The 13909-nt window shown below is 38.0% G+C and overlaps 1 protein-coding gene across 8 annotated transcripts in view; it reads left to right on the forward strand.

The window, feature by feature from the left end:
- Positions 1-13909, forward strand: part of R3hdm1 (R3H domain containing 1) — an 83538-nt gene that overhangs the window by 64421 nt on the left and 5208 nt on the right. For all 8 annotated transcript variants that reach the window (XM_034512939.2, XM_034512940.2, XM_034512944.2 and 5 more), the window contains 3 exons: positions 3655-3758; positions 5431-5603; positions 12480-12624. In XM_034512939.2, the coding sequence (XP_034368830.1) occupies positions 3655-3758; positions 5431-5603; positions 12480-12624 (422 nt within the window). The remainder of the gene's footprint in view (positions 1-3654; positions 3759-5430; positions 5604-12479; positions 12625-13909) is intronic.

Consider the following 13909-nt stretch of genomic DNA (forward strand, 5'->3'; position numbering starts at 1 on the left):
TCTAGTTTCATTTTGTTTTCTATTTATTTTTTCTCAAGCATCCTTAATACAATTGTTAGTAATAAAGTCTGTCAGTCTAATTTATATTGTTTGATGTAGTTTTATCTTTACTGCTATTAAAAAGTAAGTTTCAAACATTTAGCCTGAAAAATGATAGTAAGGCATAAATCCTCAGATATGCCAGATGAATGTAGTCTTGAGAACTTCACAACACTGTTAGAGCTGGGACTGGAGAGAGGGTCAGCTGCTCTTGTGGAGGACTTGGGTTGAGTTACCATAACCCATAACTTGGTTCACAACCTTTTGAAACTCTAGTTCCAGGGAATTTGAAGCCCTCTTCTGACTTCTCCAGGCACACATGCAATCCATGTATATACATTCAGGCAAACAGTTAATTCACTCACACACACACACACACACACACACACACACACACACACACACACACACACAAAGGGAAAAAAAACAGCTTTTTAAAGGATAGGAATATATCTCAGTGGCAAGTGTTAGGGTAAGACTTTGCAGTGCCCTGGGTTTGATCACTGCAAAATGCAAAGTGTATGAACACACCCTTTTATTCAGGTACTCTGGAGGCAAGAGGCAGAGTCAGGCAGAATTCTCTCAGTTCCAGACCAGCCAGGGCTGCATATTGAGATCCAGAAGATGTCAGACATGGTGACGCATGTCTCAGAACTGGGGAAGCAGAGGCAGGTAGAGAGCTCTGAATAGTAGGCCAGCCTAGTCTACATAGTTCTAGGCCAGCTTGGGCTACAGAGTGAGACCTTGTCTCAAATATAAATGAATGAATTAATGAATGAGAAAATAAGTAAATGAGTAAATAAACAAACAGGTACACAGTAAATAATAAAAAGGAAAAGTAAGTGTTAAGATGGATTTCATGTTGAATGTTTTTGCCATAAGTATTTTTTATGAGCAAACTAGTATACTCTTACCTGCAGTGGCAACCACATTATGGTTTTTGTAGCAATAACAGAGTAAGGAACAAAAGATTGCAATTCATTAAATGAATAAAATAAAAAGTATTTTTCTTACTGCTAAATTGTCTTTTTAGAACATCTCATTTCTTAATTAATAAAACCTTTTATGTTTGTGTTTGTTTGTTTACATGGGGGAGGGCATAATGTGGGTACACTAGTGTCAAGATCAAGGGACCTCATGAGCAGGTGAACAGGATCAGCTGATGGGCTGGGCTCTCTGTGGGCCAAGGAAACCTGAAAAAAATCTCCTGACAGTTGCTTAAGCTATATTATTTCTATAGGTCACTCATACTCATGAGATATATTCTGGGCATAACTAACAGCAAAATTAGTTGGGGGGGGCAAGCACACAATATCCTGTGAGCCATTTTTTTTTTCAGCCCCTCACATCACTTTAACCTTTAATTTCTTTCTCTTTCCATTTAATCGAGCTATTGGCTTACTACCACTTAAGCAGCAAAGATAATTGTTACTATTAAGGAATCATCAGCCTGAATTTCATATAAATCTATGTATATGTTGCCAATAATTAAACACAAAGCTTTAGGAATGCTGCATGTTATTATCTCATTGAACATTTTTAAAACATGTAAATATAAACAAATACATACAGAATCCTTATGTATTCACACTTAACACGTACAGTAACTATTGTATTTTCATCTAAACTTCCGCTTCTGCCTCCTCATCTAGGGCTTCATTGTTTTTTTAGATTTACTTATTTTATTATTAGATGGGTATGCATATTTGCCTGAATGTATGTGCAAGCACCACTTGCATGCCTGTTAACCCTTGGAGGTCAAAAGAGGGTATTTAATCCCCTGGGACTGGAGTTTTATACAGTTGTGAGCCACCATGCTAGGAATCAAACATGTGTTCTTTGCAAGAGAAGTAAGTGCTTTGTACCACTGAGCCAGCTCATCAGCTCATCCTCCTGTAGATACCAGGTATCATTTTATGCATGAACATTTCAGTATGTTTATTCCTAAAGAATTTTAGGTGCATATATCCGTTATGCCATTCATACTTTTCATTATTATTTGTAATTCTTTAAGTAAAATGAGTATATCCCATAAATACTTTGTAAGTTCTGTATATGTCCTAAGAGTTGCCTGTCTCTGGATTTGACTGATCATATCTATCATGTTTTCTGACATGTTGTCTTTGTAGTTTCTACCTCATTGGTACTTACATTCAAACTAGTGTTTTTAATGCAATTATATGAGACAATTCTAAGAAATTGTTGAAGTTATTAAATAATACTTATTTAAAGTTCTCAATAGGAAGATGACTAAATAGAGACTGATTGTGTCTATTGATGTTATGATTATTATCCAACTCTGTATTCACTACAAGTTATTGATTTATTCATATTCATACTGATATTACAGATGAGAAGTTAAAATTACCTTTCCAAGTCAAAAACAATCCAGTATGTTTATGTTTGGAAACAATCTTGGACCTATACAATGTCGATTTCTTTTTTAATTTTTATTGATTATTTTATTTATTTACATTTCAGATGTTATCCCCCTTCCCAGTTTCCCCTATGAAAACCCCCTATCTCAACCCCACCCCCCTGCTTGTAATAACATACATAGTCTGCATTAAATACTGATACGTACTCTTAAAAAAAAAGTAGAGACTTACCAGGCTAATATAAATTAAGATCCCTGACTATTTGTGAGTTCATTATTTCGTAACTTTACATCATTAGCCTGAAAGAACTTGCTAGCCGGACAGTGGTGCACACGCCCTTAATCCCAGCACTTGGGAGACAGAGGCAGGCAGATTTCTGAGTTTGAGGCCAGCCGTGTCTACAGAACAAGTTCCAGAACAGCCAGGGCTACACAGAGAAACCCTGTTTTGAAAAACCAAAACAAACAAACAAAAAAATAAACAAAAACAAAAAAGAAATAGCTTGCTGAAAGAGAAAACTTTGAAGATTTATAATAAAGCCATATAGTTTGACTGTAAATGCCATTCAAAGTATCTCAACAACCTGGGGTTGGTGTTTTTGTTTTATATTTTCTTAGGTTTTTTTTTTACCTAATTCTATTTTATTAGAATATGTCATATTTGTTGTCTTTATTCTTGCAGCTTTTTTGGTTTTGTGTTTTATTTTGGGGGGAGGAGGGGGTTGCTTTTTTCAATGCAGGGTTTCTCTGTGAATCCCTGGTTATCCTGAAACTCATTCTGTAGACCAGGCTGGTGTGTATCTGCCTGCTGCTGCCTCCCAAGGTTTGGGGTTAAAGGCATGTGCCACCACTGCCTGGCCTTACAACGTTTTTTTCAAAAAATAACATTTTCTTCTAATTGTTGTCTAATTGCATGTCCTGTCTTTTTCTTTTTTTCAAGATTATAATTTAAATTTCCCCTTTCCCTTTCTAACAAAGAAATGTTAGAGTAATTTGTAAAATTCTCAGTGATAGGATTAAGAGATACGTTTTCAGTGTCTCAGTCAGTGCTATGAACATAAAGTGGTTTTTACTGAGTGATCACATTTCAGAGAATAGTTAAATTAGGTTTGGCTCCTGCCAGCCAATCTGAAAAATATATCCATTTAAATAAACTTGGAGGAATGTTTATTTCAAAGACTCTTTGGCCATCTGCATTTCATTGTGCTATTTTCTGTGTTGGTTTTTTTACCCTTTAGCTCTGCAGTCGGTTACTTACAACATCCAGGGTCTGAACAAGTACCGTTTCCTCGAACCACATCACCATGCAGTTCTCAACAGCTCCAAGGCCACCAGTGTGCAGGTATGCCTGGCTCATTCACTGGTAACAGCTGATTGGTTCTCAGCTGGCTGGGTGGTGACATGCACTCTAGTCTCTCACATCCTGTGTTGAGTCAGGTTGTCATGTGCAGCTCACTCCTTCCTTTTCTAATACTAGGTTCATTCTTCTGCCTTCATTCTCCACTCTCTATGGGGTTAGTAATCTTGGGGAACCTTTCCTAAGCCCTCTTGATTTTTCTCTAGATTTTTCTGGGTAATCAAATAGGCCTAAGGCCTCAACTACTGCGTTTTTGCTAACACCTAGTGTATCTTCCTCCTACTGTAACAAAATCTGATTTTAGTGTTCTTTTCATGTCTTTGCAATAATCTTGTATTTTCTTTGTGTTTTCCTCAGTTTTATCTATTTCCCCAACACAAAAGTTATTATAAAATTTATTGTCCTGAAACAGAAATTTCTTCTTTATGTTATTCTCTGACTAAAAAACTCGTCAGTTAAGTGGACTGGCTATTCTTCCAGATGACCCTGGTTTTGTTCCTAGCACCCACAGAATAGCTAACATCTGACTCTGACTCCATTCTTAGGGTTTTGTTTTCCTCTTCTGTCATCCTTAGGTACTACATGTACGTGGTCCATATACACATGCATTCACACAGACACCACCATACACACAGCATAAAAATAAATTAAAAAAAAAAAAGAAAGAAAAAATGGTTAACTCAAAATGTACTACCTTTTTCCTCCCCCACTATCAAGGACATGTATGCTCAGATATTCAGAGCTTTATTTCATATTACAATGTTTTTCTTTTCTTCTTACCCCTATTTGGGACTGAGTCTCTCTTTGTAGGCAAATTAGCCAACAACTCACTCTGCCTGAGGCTGGCCACAAATTCAATGCTATTCTCCTGTCTCCGCCTTCTGAGTGCTAAATATTAAAACTTTTTCATACCAGAAATACTTGCTTTACTATTTTTCTTCTCCTAGGAGTGCCTGTTCCCTAGATTCTCTCTTTGTCAGATGTTTCTCCAGATGTTTAAAGAGCTTTTATGCTGCTCTTTGCTTCTGTGAGATCTTATTCAGATCTTTAGCATGACACTGTATTTTCCTGTAGTGACCTGTTGGCAAACAATAACTGATTGTCAGTAAATGACTAATGGTGGCTGTAACCAGCCCAGGCCACTTCTCAGTTGAGGCTCAGTGTACTTTTGAGACATCCTCCTCTCAGTTAAGCTGCTTCTATATGTAGGAATCTGGGAGACAAGGGCCTGGATTCTATCTCACACAGCTTAATATTCTCAATGTAAGGTAAAGTCCATACTTACAAACTAAAAATGGGACCTAGGATATTAACTCAGTGGACACTAGCCACCTAAGCTTGACAGTCCAGGCTTGATCCATTTAATAACACACATTTTTTGGCTAACCCGGCCATGATCCTTCTGCCTCTGTGTCTTCAGTTCTGGGATTCCAGGTTTGTAACACCATGACCTACTCCAAAGGTTATGTTTTAATACCTTTTTAAACACACACCACTTGTATGCAGCAGATTTCACTAGAGCTTAAATCTGAGTTGTATAAATGCATAGCTATAAAAACTAATTCAGAAATGTGAGATTAATCTTGTTTTCCCAGTGTTCCAAATAACAATTAGTTGTTAAAATACACTAGTCTCAGTGTGCTATTCTGATTTTCAGCTATGCCACAGCAGCCACCTGGTGGAGGAATGGTGATGATGCAACTCAACCTACCAAATAATACACAGTCTCGGGCGCACTCACCCCCACAGTGGAAACAAAACAAATACTACTGTGACCATCAGAGAGGGCAGAAGTGTATGGAATTCAGCAACATGGATAATATTGTCCAGGTAAGATAGTTTGTTTGTTACCTGTTTGTGTTTGAGTTGGGGGTCTCACTGTATAGTCCTGGCTGGCCTAGAAATCATGTTTATCTGCTTGACTCTGCCTCCCTAAGATTAGAAGCATAAACTACTACTTCTAGCTTGGTTTGTTATTTAGAAACAATATTCTCATCACATACTATGACTTAACATTGAATTTGAAATCCCAAGAATAATAAAGACATTTGAACATTCTTTATTTATATCAAAATGCAAATATTATTTTCTAACTTTTAAAATAAGGTCTTTTGTAGCCTACGTTGGCCTCAACTCTATCCTCCTGCCTTAGCCTCCTAAGAACTGGGATTACTCAGGTCAACTCTGTGCCTCATTTTTACTCATCAACTTACTTATATACAAAATAAATTTAACCTAAAAAAACATCAGAAGAGAGCTGGCCATGCTGGTTCATACCTTTAAATATGCAGCATTCAGAAAGCTAAAGCAGAAGAATTTAAGTTTGGCAAAGAAAAAAAATCGAGCACCTTTGTTACTTTTCTGTTGCTATGAAGAAAGACCATGACCAAGGCAACTTATAAAATAAATCATTTATTGGGACTCACAGTTGCAGAGGGTTAGTGATGGTAGGCAGGTGTGGCACTGGAACAGTAGCTTGGAGCTTACATTCACAAGGACAAGGCAGACAGAAAGCTAACTGAGAATGGCATGGGCTTTTGAAACCTCAAATCCTGCCTCAAGTGACAGACCTCCTCTAGCAAGGCAGCACCTTCTAATCCTTTCCATATAGTTCCACCAACTAGGTATCAAGCATTACAATGTGAGCTTGTGGGAGCATTCTTATATAAACCCCCACACCAGGCATGGTGTTAGTTGCCTATAATCCCAGCACTTAGGAGTTGGCAGCAGAAGACAAGAGCACAAAGTCATCCTTAGCTACATAGTGAGCCTAGCCTTATTGTTTCTGCTTGTTATTGTTGAGGCCCTGTCAACAAAAAAACAAGTGAAAATTATCAGCAGATGCTAAAAACATTAGGTAAAAGTGTTAATGGGCCTTTAAAGTAGACAGATTAGGTATATAACTTTGAACCTAGATGAGCTGTCCTCATCAGTTGTCACAATCAGGAAAGATGGATCAACCAAACATTTACCTTTTAATGTGGTATGTCAAGAAGGACAGGCTCACCCAACGTCTTTTATCAGAGAGACAGAGACAGAGAAATTGAACCTAGGCAAGTGTTGGTCCACACCTTTAATTCTGGCACTCTGCAGGCAGAGGCAGGCAGGTTTCTGAATTCAAGATCAGCCCTGTCCACCTAGAGACAGCCTAGGCCAGCCCAGGGGAAGGTATATAATGAGAACTTGTCACAAAAAAATAAAAAAATTAAAAAATTAAACTTTTTTAAACCTAAATTTAATCAATACTTTAGTCCTGGAGGCTTCTTTATAGATGTATAAAAAGCAAATTATGTGGTATTAATAGGATGTTGAAGAGAGATTATCCTTTTTGTACAACATCTTATCTTTTAACTATTTATTTTATGTATATTTATGTCTGTGCACCTGCATGCCTGATGCCCTTGGAAACCAAAAGACGGTGTCAGATGGCCTGAGACTAAAGTTACAGACGGTTGTGAATCATCACGTATGGGCTGGAAATCAGATCCAGGTCCACTAGAAGAGCCGACAGTGTTGTTAATTGTTGAGCCATCTTTCCAGCCTATTTTGGGTTGTTTTGTTTATTTGTTTAACTTTTTATTGCTTCTTGGTGAATTTCATATTGTACACCCCAATCCCACTCAACTCCTCATCCCTTCCTGCCTGCCCTCTGCCCTTGCAACCATCTCCTCCAAAAGGAAAAAAATCTCACTATAGAAACTGTAGTATGTGGCAGTGTGTCCCATAGTATACTCTTTTTTTTTCCCCCCACCCTTCTTTACTTGCAAATGTTCACTACAAAGAGTCTGGTTCCAGGCCTCTGCCTTCCGCCACACCATCAATACTGGATCCTCACCAGGACTCCTCTCGGATATCTTGATGTTGCCCTGTGTTACAGAGTTCCTGCAGATTTGCATCTGAAGGACTGGCCACTGGTGTTATTCTTTCTTTCTTTCTTTCTTTCTTTCTTTTTTTTTTTCCTAAACAGTTTTTAAGTTCCCTCTGTCCAGCTCTGCTTCCATGTCCCTATCACTCCCCCTCTTTACATCTCCTCACATTCTGTAATTATGATTGTTAGATATATTCCAGGCCCAGATCCTAGGTAAGAGCAGTAGTGTTCTTATGTGCTGGGCCAATTCTTCAGCAACCAATCCACTACTATTTTTCCAGTGTTTGTTCTTGTTTTCTCCAAGCCCTTCATACTCATATTTAATATGCGATCTTTCAAGCCTAGCCTAGTCGGGAACATGGCAGCTCTGTAACACAAGACAGATCGGGTGCTGTTTTAAATATTACCAGCAACATTCTTCTTATGGGCACTAAGGGCTATAAATTTTCTCCTGGAACTGTGTTTATTATGCCCTGTAAATTTTAATATGTTGTGTTTTTATTTTCATTCAGTTCTTGAAATTTTTTTAATTGCTTTCTTTTTTTTTTTTTTTTTTTCCCACGAGATGACGCGGGAGAATTGCTTTCTTGATTTCCTCTTTAACCCAGTTTTCATTCACTAGTGGTTTAGTTTCTGTGAGTTTGTGTATGTTCTGCAGTTTCTATTGCTTTTGATACCCAGCTTTATTGCTTTGTAGTCTGGTAGAACACAGCATGTTATTTCAACTTTCCTAAATTTGTTGAGACTTTCTGTCAATATGTAGCCATTTTGGGAGAAAGTTCCAGTGGCTGCTAAAAAGAAAGTATGTTTTTTAGTGTTTGGGCGGAAGTTTTTGTAAATGCATGTGATCTATGGTATCACTTAACTACAGAGTTTTATTAAGCTTTTGTATGGATGACTTGTCAGTTGGTGAGAGTCAGGTATTAAATCACTCACTATCACTGTGTTGGGATCAGTCTGTGATTTGGATCTAATAGTATCTCTTTTATGAAATGAGGGTCCCCTGTGTTTGTTGAATAAATATTCAGAATTGTCATCTTCTGATGGGTTTTTTCCTTTAATGACTATGAAATTCCTAACCTAGATATGATTTGAAGTCTATTTTGTTAGATATTAGAATAGCTATACCTTCTTGTTTCTTATTTCTGTCACCCTAAGTTGGTCTCTATTGTTTCTGAAGACAGCAAAAAGGAAAAAAAGTGGGTCCTGTTTTCTAATCCAGTCTGTTAGACTCTGTCTTTTTATTGATACTGAGAGTTCTGGAGGTGGTGATGTACACCTTTAATCCCAACACTCAGGAGGGCAGGGGACTACAGATCCCTGTGAGTTTGAGGCCATCCTGGTCTACAGAGCGAATTCCAAGATAGGACTATACAGAGAAATTCTATCTCAAAAAACCAAAATGAATAAATAAGAGAGTAAATAAATAAAGACAAGTAGATAGATATTGAGAGTTACTAATGAACAGTGCTTATTCCTGTTATTTTGTGGTGGCTATATATATATATATATATATATATATATATATATACATTTTTTTTTTTTTTTTTTTTTTTTTTTTTTTTTTTGGTTTTTTTTCGAGACAGGGTTTCTCTGTGTAGCCCTGGCTGTCCTGGAACTCACTCTGTAGACCAGGCTGGCCTTGAACTCAGAAATCTGCCTGCCTCTGCCTCCCAAGTGCTGGGATATTATTATTATTATTATTATTATTATTATTATTATTATTATTATTATTAATTATTTACATCCCAAATGCTGCCCTCCCTGGTCCCCCTTGCAGAGTTCCTTCCCCTATTCCCCTTCCCCTTTGACTCCTGAAAGCCCTTCCCCACCAAATATTCTTCCCACCCTGTTGAATCAAGTCTCTGCAGGATTAAGCGCACCGTCTCCCACTGACAAGCAAGCCCTCTACAACATATGTGCCAAGGGCCTTATGTATGCTTTTTGGTTAGTGGCTAAGTCTCTGGGAGCTCCTAGGTTTCCAGGTTAGCTGATACTGTTGGTCTTCCAATGAGTTTGCCATCTCCTTGAGGGCCTTCTTAGACTTCTTTGATTAACAATTCTTGTGGAATTATTACTTGTGCCATCTCAGGTATGTCAATCTCTTCAGACTGAAATATTCCTCTAATATTCCCTGTAGATCAGTGGCTATCTCATGGGCCTGCCTTTATATGTAACTTGGTCCTCTCTTGTAATACTCTTTATTTGTTTTGAAAGAGGTTCTTACTACTATGTAGTTGCTGGTCTGGAACTTACAATGTATGCCAAACTGGCCTTGAATTTTTTTCTCCCTCTGCCTCTAAAGTGCTAATATTTATTATAATAAGCATCACACCTAGATAAGATTTTTTCTTTTAATTTTTTAAAGATTTATTTATTTGAGTGTATATGTATGTGTAGTATTATGAATACTCTGCCTACATGTATGTATGTATGTATGTATGTATGTATATCACACAGGTTAGTATGTATGTATGTATGTATGTATGTATGTATGTCACACAGGTTAGTATGTATGTATGTATGTATGTATGTATGTATGTATGTCACACAGGTTAGAAGAGGTTGTTGTATTCCCTAGAATTGGAGTTACAGAGGGTTGTAAACCATCATGTGGGTGGGAACCAAACCTGAGTCTTCTGCAAGAATACCAAGTACTCTTAACTACCGAGCCATTTGTCAGACCCATGCTAGGACTGGAGGGGTGGTGGGGGAATGAATAGGCTCAGCAGTTAAGAGCATTGACTGCTCTTCAGTTCTCAGCAACCACATGGTGGCTCACAACTATCTGCAATGGATCCAGTCCCCTCTTCTGATGTGTCTGAAGAAAGTGACTGTGTACTCACAAACATAAAATAAATAAATCTTTTAAAAAAAAAAAAAGATAAAGTAAGAGGAAAAATATTTTAAGTATATTTGATAAAATAACTGACTAAAACAGTTTCTTTTTAGGTTTGCTAACAAACTATAAATGGCTATTAAATAGCAAAACTGTGTTTATCTGATTTGGTGTCTTACAGTTGTGGGTGTGTCTGTGGGGATTGGGTCCAGAGCCTTGTGCATTTGAGGCATGTACGTGGCACTGAGCTAAACCCTGATCTTAAAGTACTTCGTGTTTTAAATTGGGAAAGTTCAATGAGACATAACTTAAAATGTTTACAGATATATCTAGTTACAAGTTCTCTTAAGAGTTTCTGGGTTTTAGTATAAATTGGTACAACTCTTTCTGGGATGCCAATTGGTGACATTTTTTCTGTTTTCCAAAGTACACAAGGTACAAAACCTGAATCCCAAATCTACTTTTGGAATTTTGTCCAGTAAAAAATGGTACAACAAGCCAATCACAGTGGTAATACATGCCTGTAATTTCAGATCTTAGGGATGATAATCATGAGTTCAAAGCCAGCCTGGGTTTGAGCCTCTATCTCTAGGTGGGAGTGGGGGAGGGAGGGGGGACAAAAGTCAAAATAATTGATCTTCAAAATGATATTTAGAATCGGGTCTTCAAATTGAAAGAACTCTGTAGTTTGGATGATGCTACTGTAATATTGATGTCTTAAGTTTTGATGATTCAGCAGTTAAGAGCACTAGCTACCCTTCCAGAGGACCTGGGTTGGAGTCTTAGCACCTACATGACTCACAGCTCACAACTACCTATAACGCCAGTTCCAACGGGCTCAATGCCCTCTTCTGACTTCCGTAGGCACCTGGCATATGCATAGTACTATACATACATAGGCCAAACACCCAGATACATAAAATAATGAAATATAAAAACTCATTGTTTTTAGGGGATAGACACAAATTAATTTCTCCTAAAGGAGTATCATGGGCTGCTCACTCAAATCATTTTCAGAAAAAAAAAATGGTAGCATACATATGTTATGTACCACACCATTATTTCAGCCAAGAGTGCCCAATACTGGTCAAGACTATAATGGTCAGCTGTGGATATGGTTCACTAATAGACACCTAGGTTAGTGTGTTTGAGGTCCTAGATTCAACCTATTATTACCCCACAAAGAAACAGATTTATAATGGAGCTGAAAAATTCCTGTCACCTAGTACCATTGTAGTGATTTAAAGTACACTTGAATGCTAACATAATACCCCAAAGGTATAATGGCATATTTATCAAGAGACTCTCATATAATAAAGTCATATAACTGTATATACAGGAAGAGAGGAAGTAAATGAGAAGATGCAACATGGGTGTGGTGGTACATGCCTTAAAGTAGCACAAAAGAGGCAAAGTTGGGAACATCAGCAATGAGTTTGAGGCCAGCCTGGTCTACATATTGAATTTGAGGCTAGCCAGGGCTACACAGTAAGACTGCCAAATAAGAAAAGAAAGTATTAGCACCATTTAGGAAATATAGTAACTATTATGACTATTTTCAAAGAATGAAATTATTTTGAATGAAATTTTATAAACATTTAGTTTAGAAAAGAATGGTATATATTCTTCTTGCAAAAATAGCAACATCATTGCCAAGTTACAAAGCAAGTGTCAGCCGGGCGGTGGTGGCTCACGCCTTTAATCCCAGCACTTGGGAGGCAGAGGCAGGTGGATTTCTGAGTTCAAGGACAGCCAGGGCTACACAGAAAAACCCTGTCTTGAAAAAACAAACAAACGAACAAAAAAAGCAGGTTTCAAAAATATACTGTTCTAATTTTTGTAGTAATGATGTGTGAATGCATTTTCATTATTCATAATGACTTTGACTTTTTATCAAGTATCAATTTATAATTCAGTGAATAATAAATTTTTTCCAAAAGGAAATTTTCCAACAGCCTGCCCCAAGTGTGACCTAATTTCCCCTCTCCTGTGATTGCAGCACAGCCCTCAGCTCAGCAGCCCCATCCTTTCTCCAGTGCAGTCACCGGCTCCAGCTCAGCTGTCCACCCTAAAGACCATCCGTCCCTCAGGACCACCACTTTCCATCATGTCCCAGTTTGCTAGACCTTTTGTTCCTGCACAGGGTAAGTATTCTGAAACTGGTCATAGCTTCAGAGAACTGGAAACCATCCTGATGGCACCTGTCACTCTTCTGTGTAACTGCATCTGTTTATTTAATGTGTGTGTGTGTGTGTGTGTGTGTGTGTGTGTGTGTGTGTGTATGTACATGTGAAAGTCAGAGGACAACTTTCAGGAATTGATTTTCTCCTTCTACCATGTTGGTTCCGAGGATAAACTCATTGTCAGGCTTGGTGCTATTGCTTAATTAGGAATATAATAATGATTTTAATTCATTCCTTCATAGTAAGAGTACACAGTGATTTAATTTGTTCATGTGTATACTTTACTTATTAGGAATTCGATTTAACACAGCCAAACATTGGACTGAGCATGGGGTCTCCAATGGAGTAGTTAGGGCAAGGACTATAGGAGCTGAGAGAGTTTGCAACCTCATAGGAAGAACAATAGTATCAACCAACCAGACCCCCCAAACCAACCAGTTCCTCCCAGGGACTAAACCACCAACCACAGAGTACACAGGGAGTACCCATGGCTCCAGCTGGATGTGTAGCAGAGGATTGCTTTAACTGCCATTGATGGGAGTGGGGTCCCTTGGTCCTGTGGAGGCTCGATGACCCAGGATAGAGGAACACTAGGGCTCTGAGGCAAGAGTGGGTGAGTGGGTGGGGGAGCACCCTCATAGAGACGGGGTGGGGAGGGAAAAACGGATAGGGGGCTTGTGGAGGGGAAACTAAGAGGATAATATTTGAAATGTAAATAAATAACCAATTAAAAATGAAAAAAACCCACAAGGTTATGCATTTTAAAAAAAAGTGATTGAGCGAGAATTTATGCAAAGTTTACTCTGCTCCTGCTCAGTGAGTAAAGAAAGGCATGGGCTCAGCAGGTTCAAACACGCATGTGCACATGATTTTCTATAAACAAAGAATTATTAAATCGGGAAACATTCACAGTATGATTTTGTAAAACAAGTTACACAAACATCTCAAAGCCAATATACAGATTTCCATAAAGCCCTTGACTTAATAGTCAATTTCTAGAGACATTTTATATTGTAGAAATTTTATATTAAAACAAGAATGAGTTGCTGAAGTGATAACTTAGAAGTTAAGAGCACTGGCTGCTCTTCCAGAGGTCCTGAGTTCAAATCCCAGCAACCACATGGTAGCTCACAACCATCTATAATGAGATCTGATGCTCTCTTCTAGGGTATCTGAAGACAGTTACAGGTACTCACATATAATAAATAAACAAATAAACAAACAAACAAACCTTTGGGCCAGAGCA

Source organism: Arvicanthis niloticus, chromosome 10, assembly GCF_011762505.2.
Source record: "Arvicanthis niloticus isolate mArvNil1 chromosome 10, mArvNil1.pat.X, whole genome shotgun sequence".
NCBI classification, from domain to species: Eukaryota; Metazoa; Chordata; class Mammalia; order Rodentia; family Muridae; genus Arvicanthis; species Arvicanthis niloticus.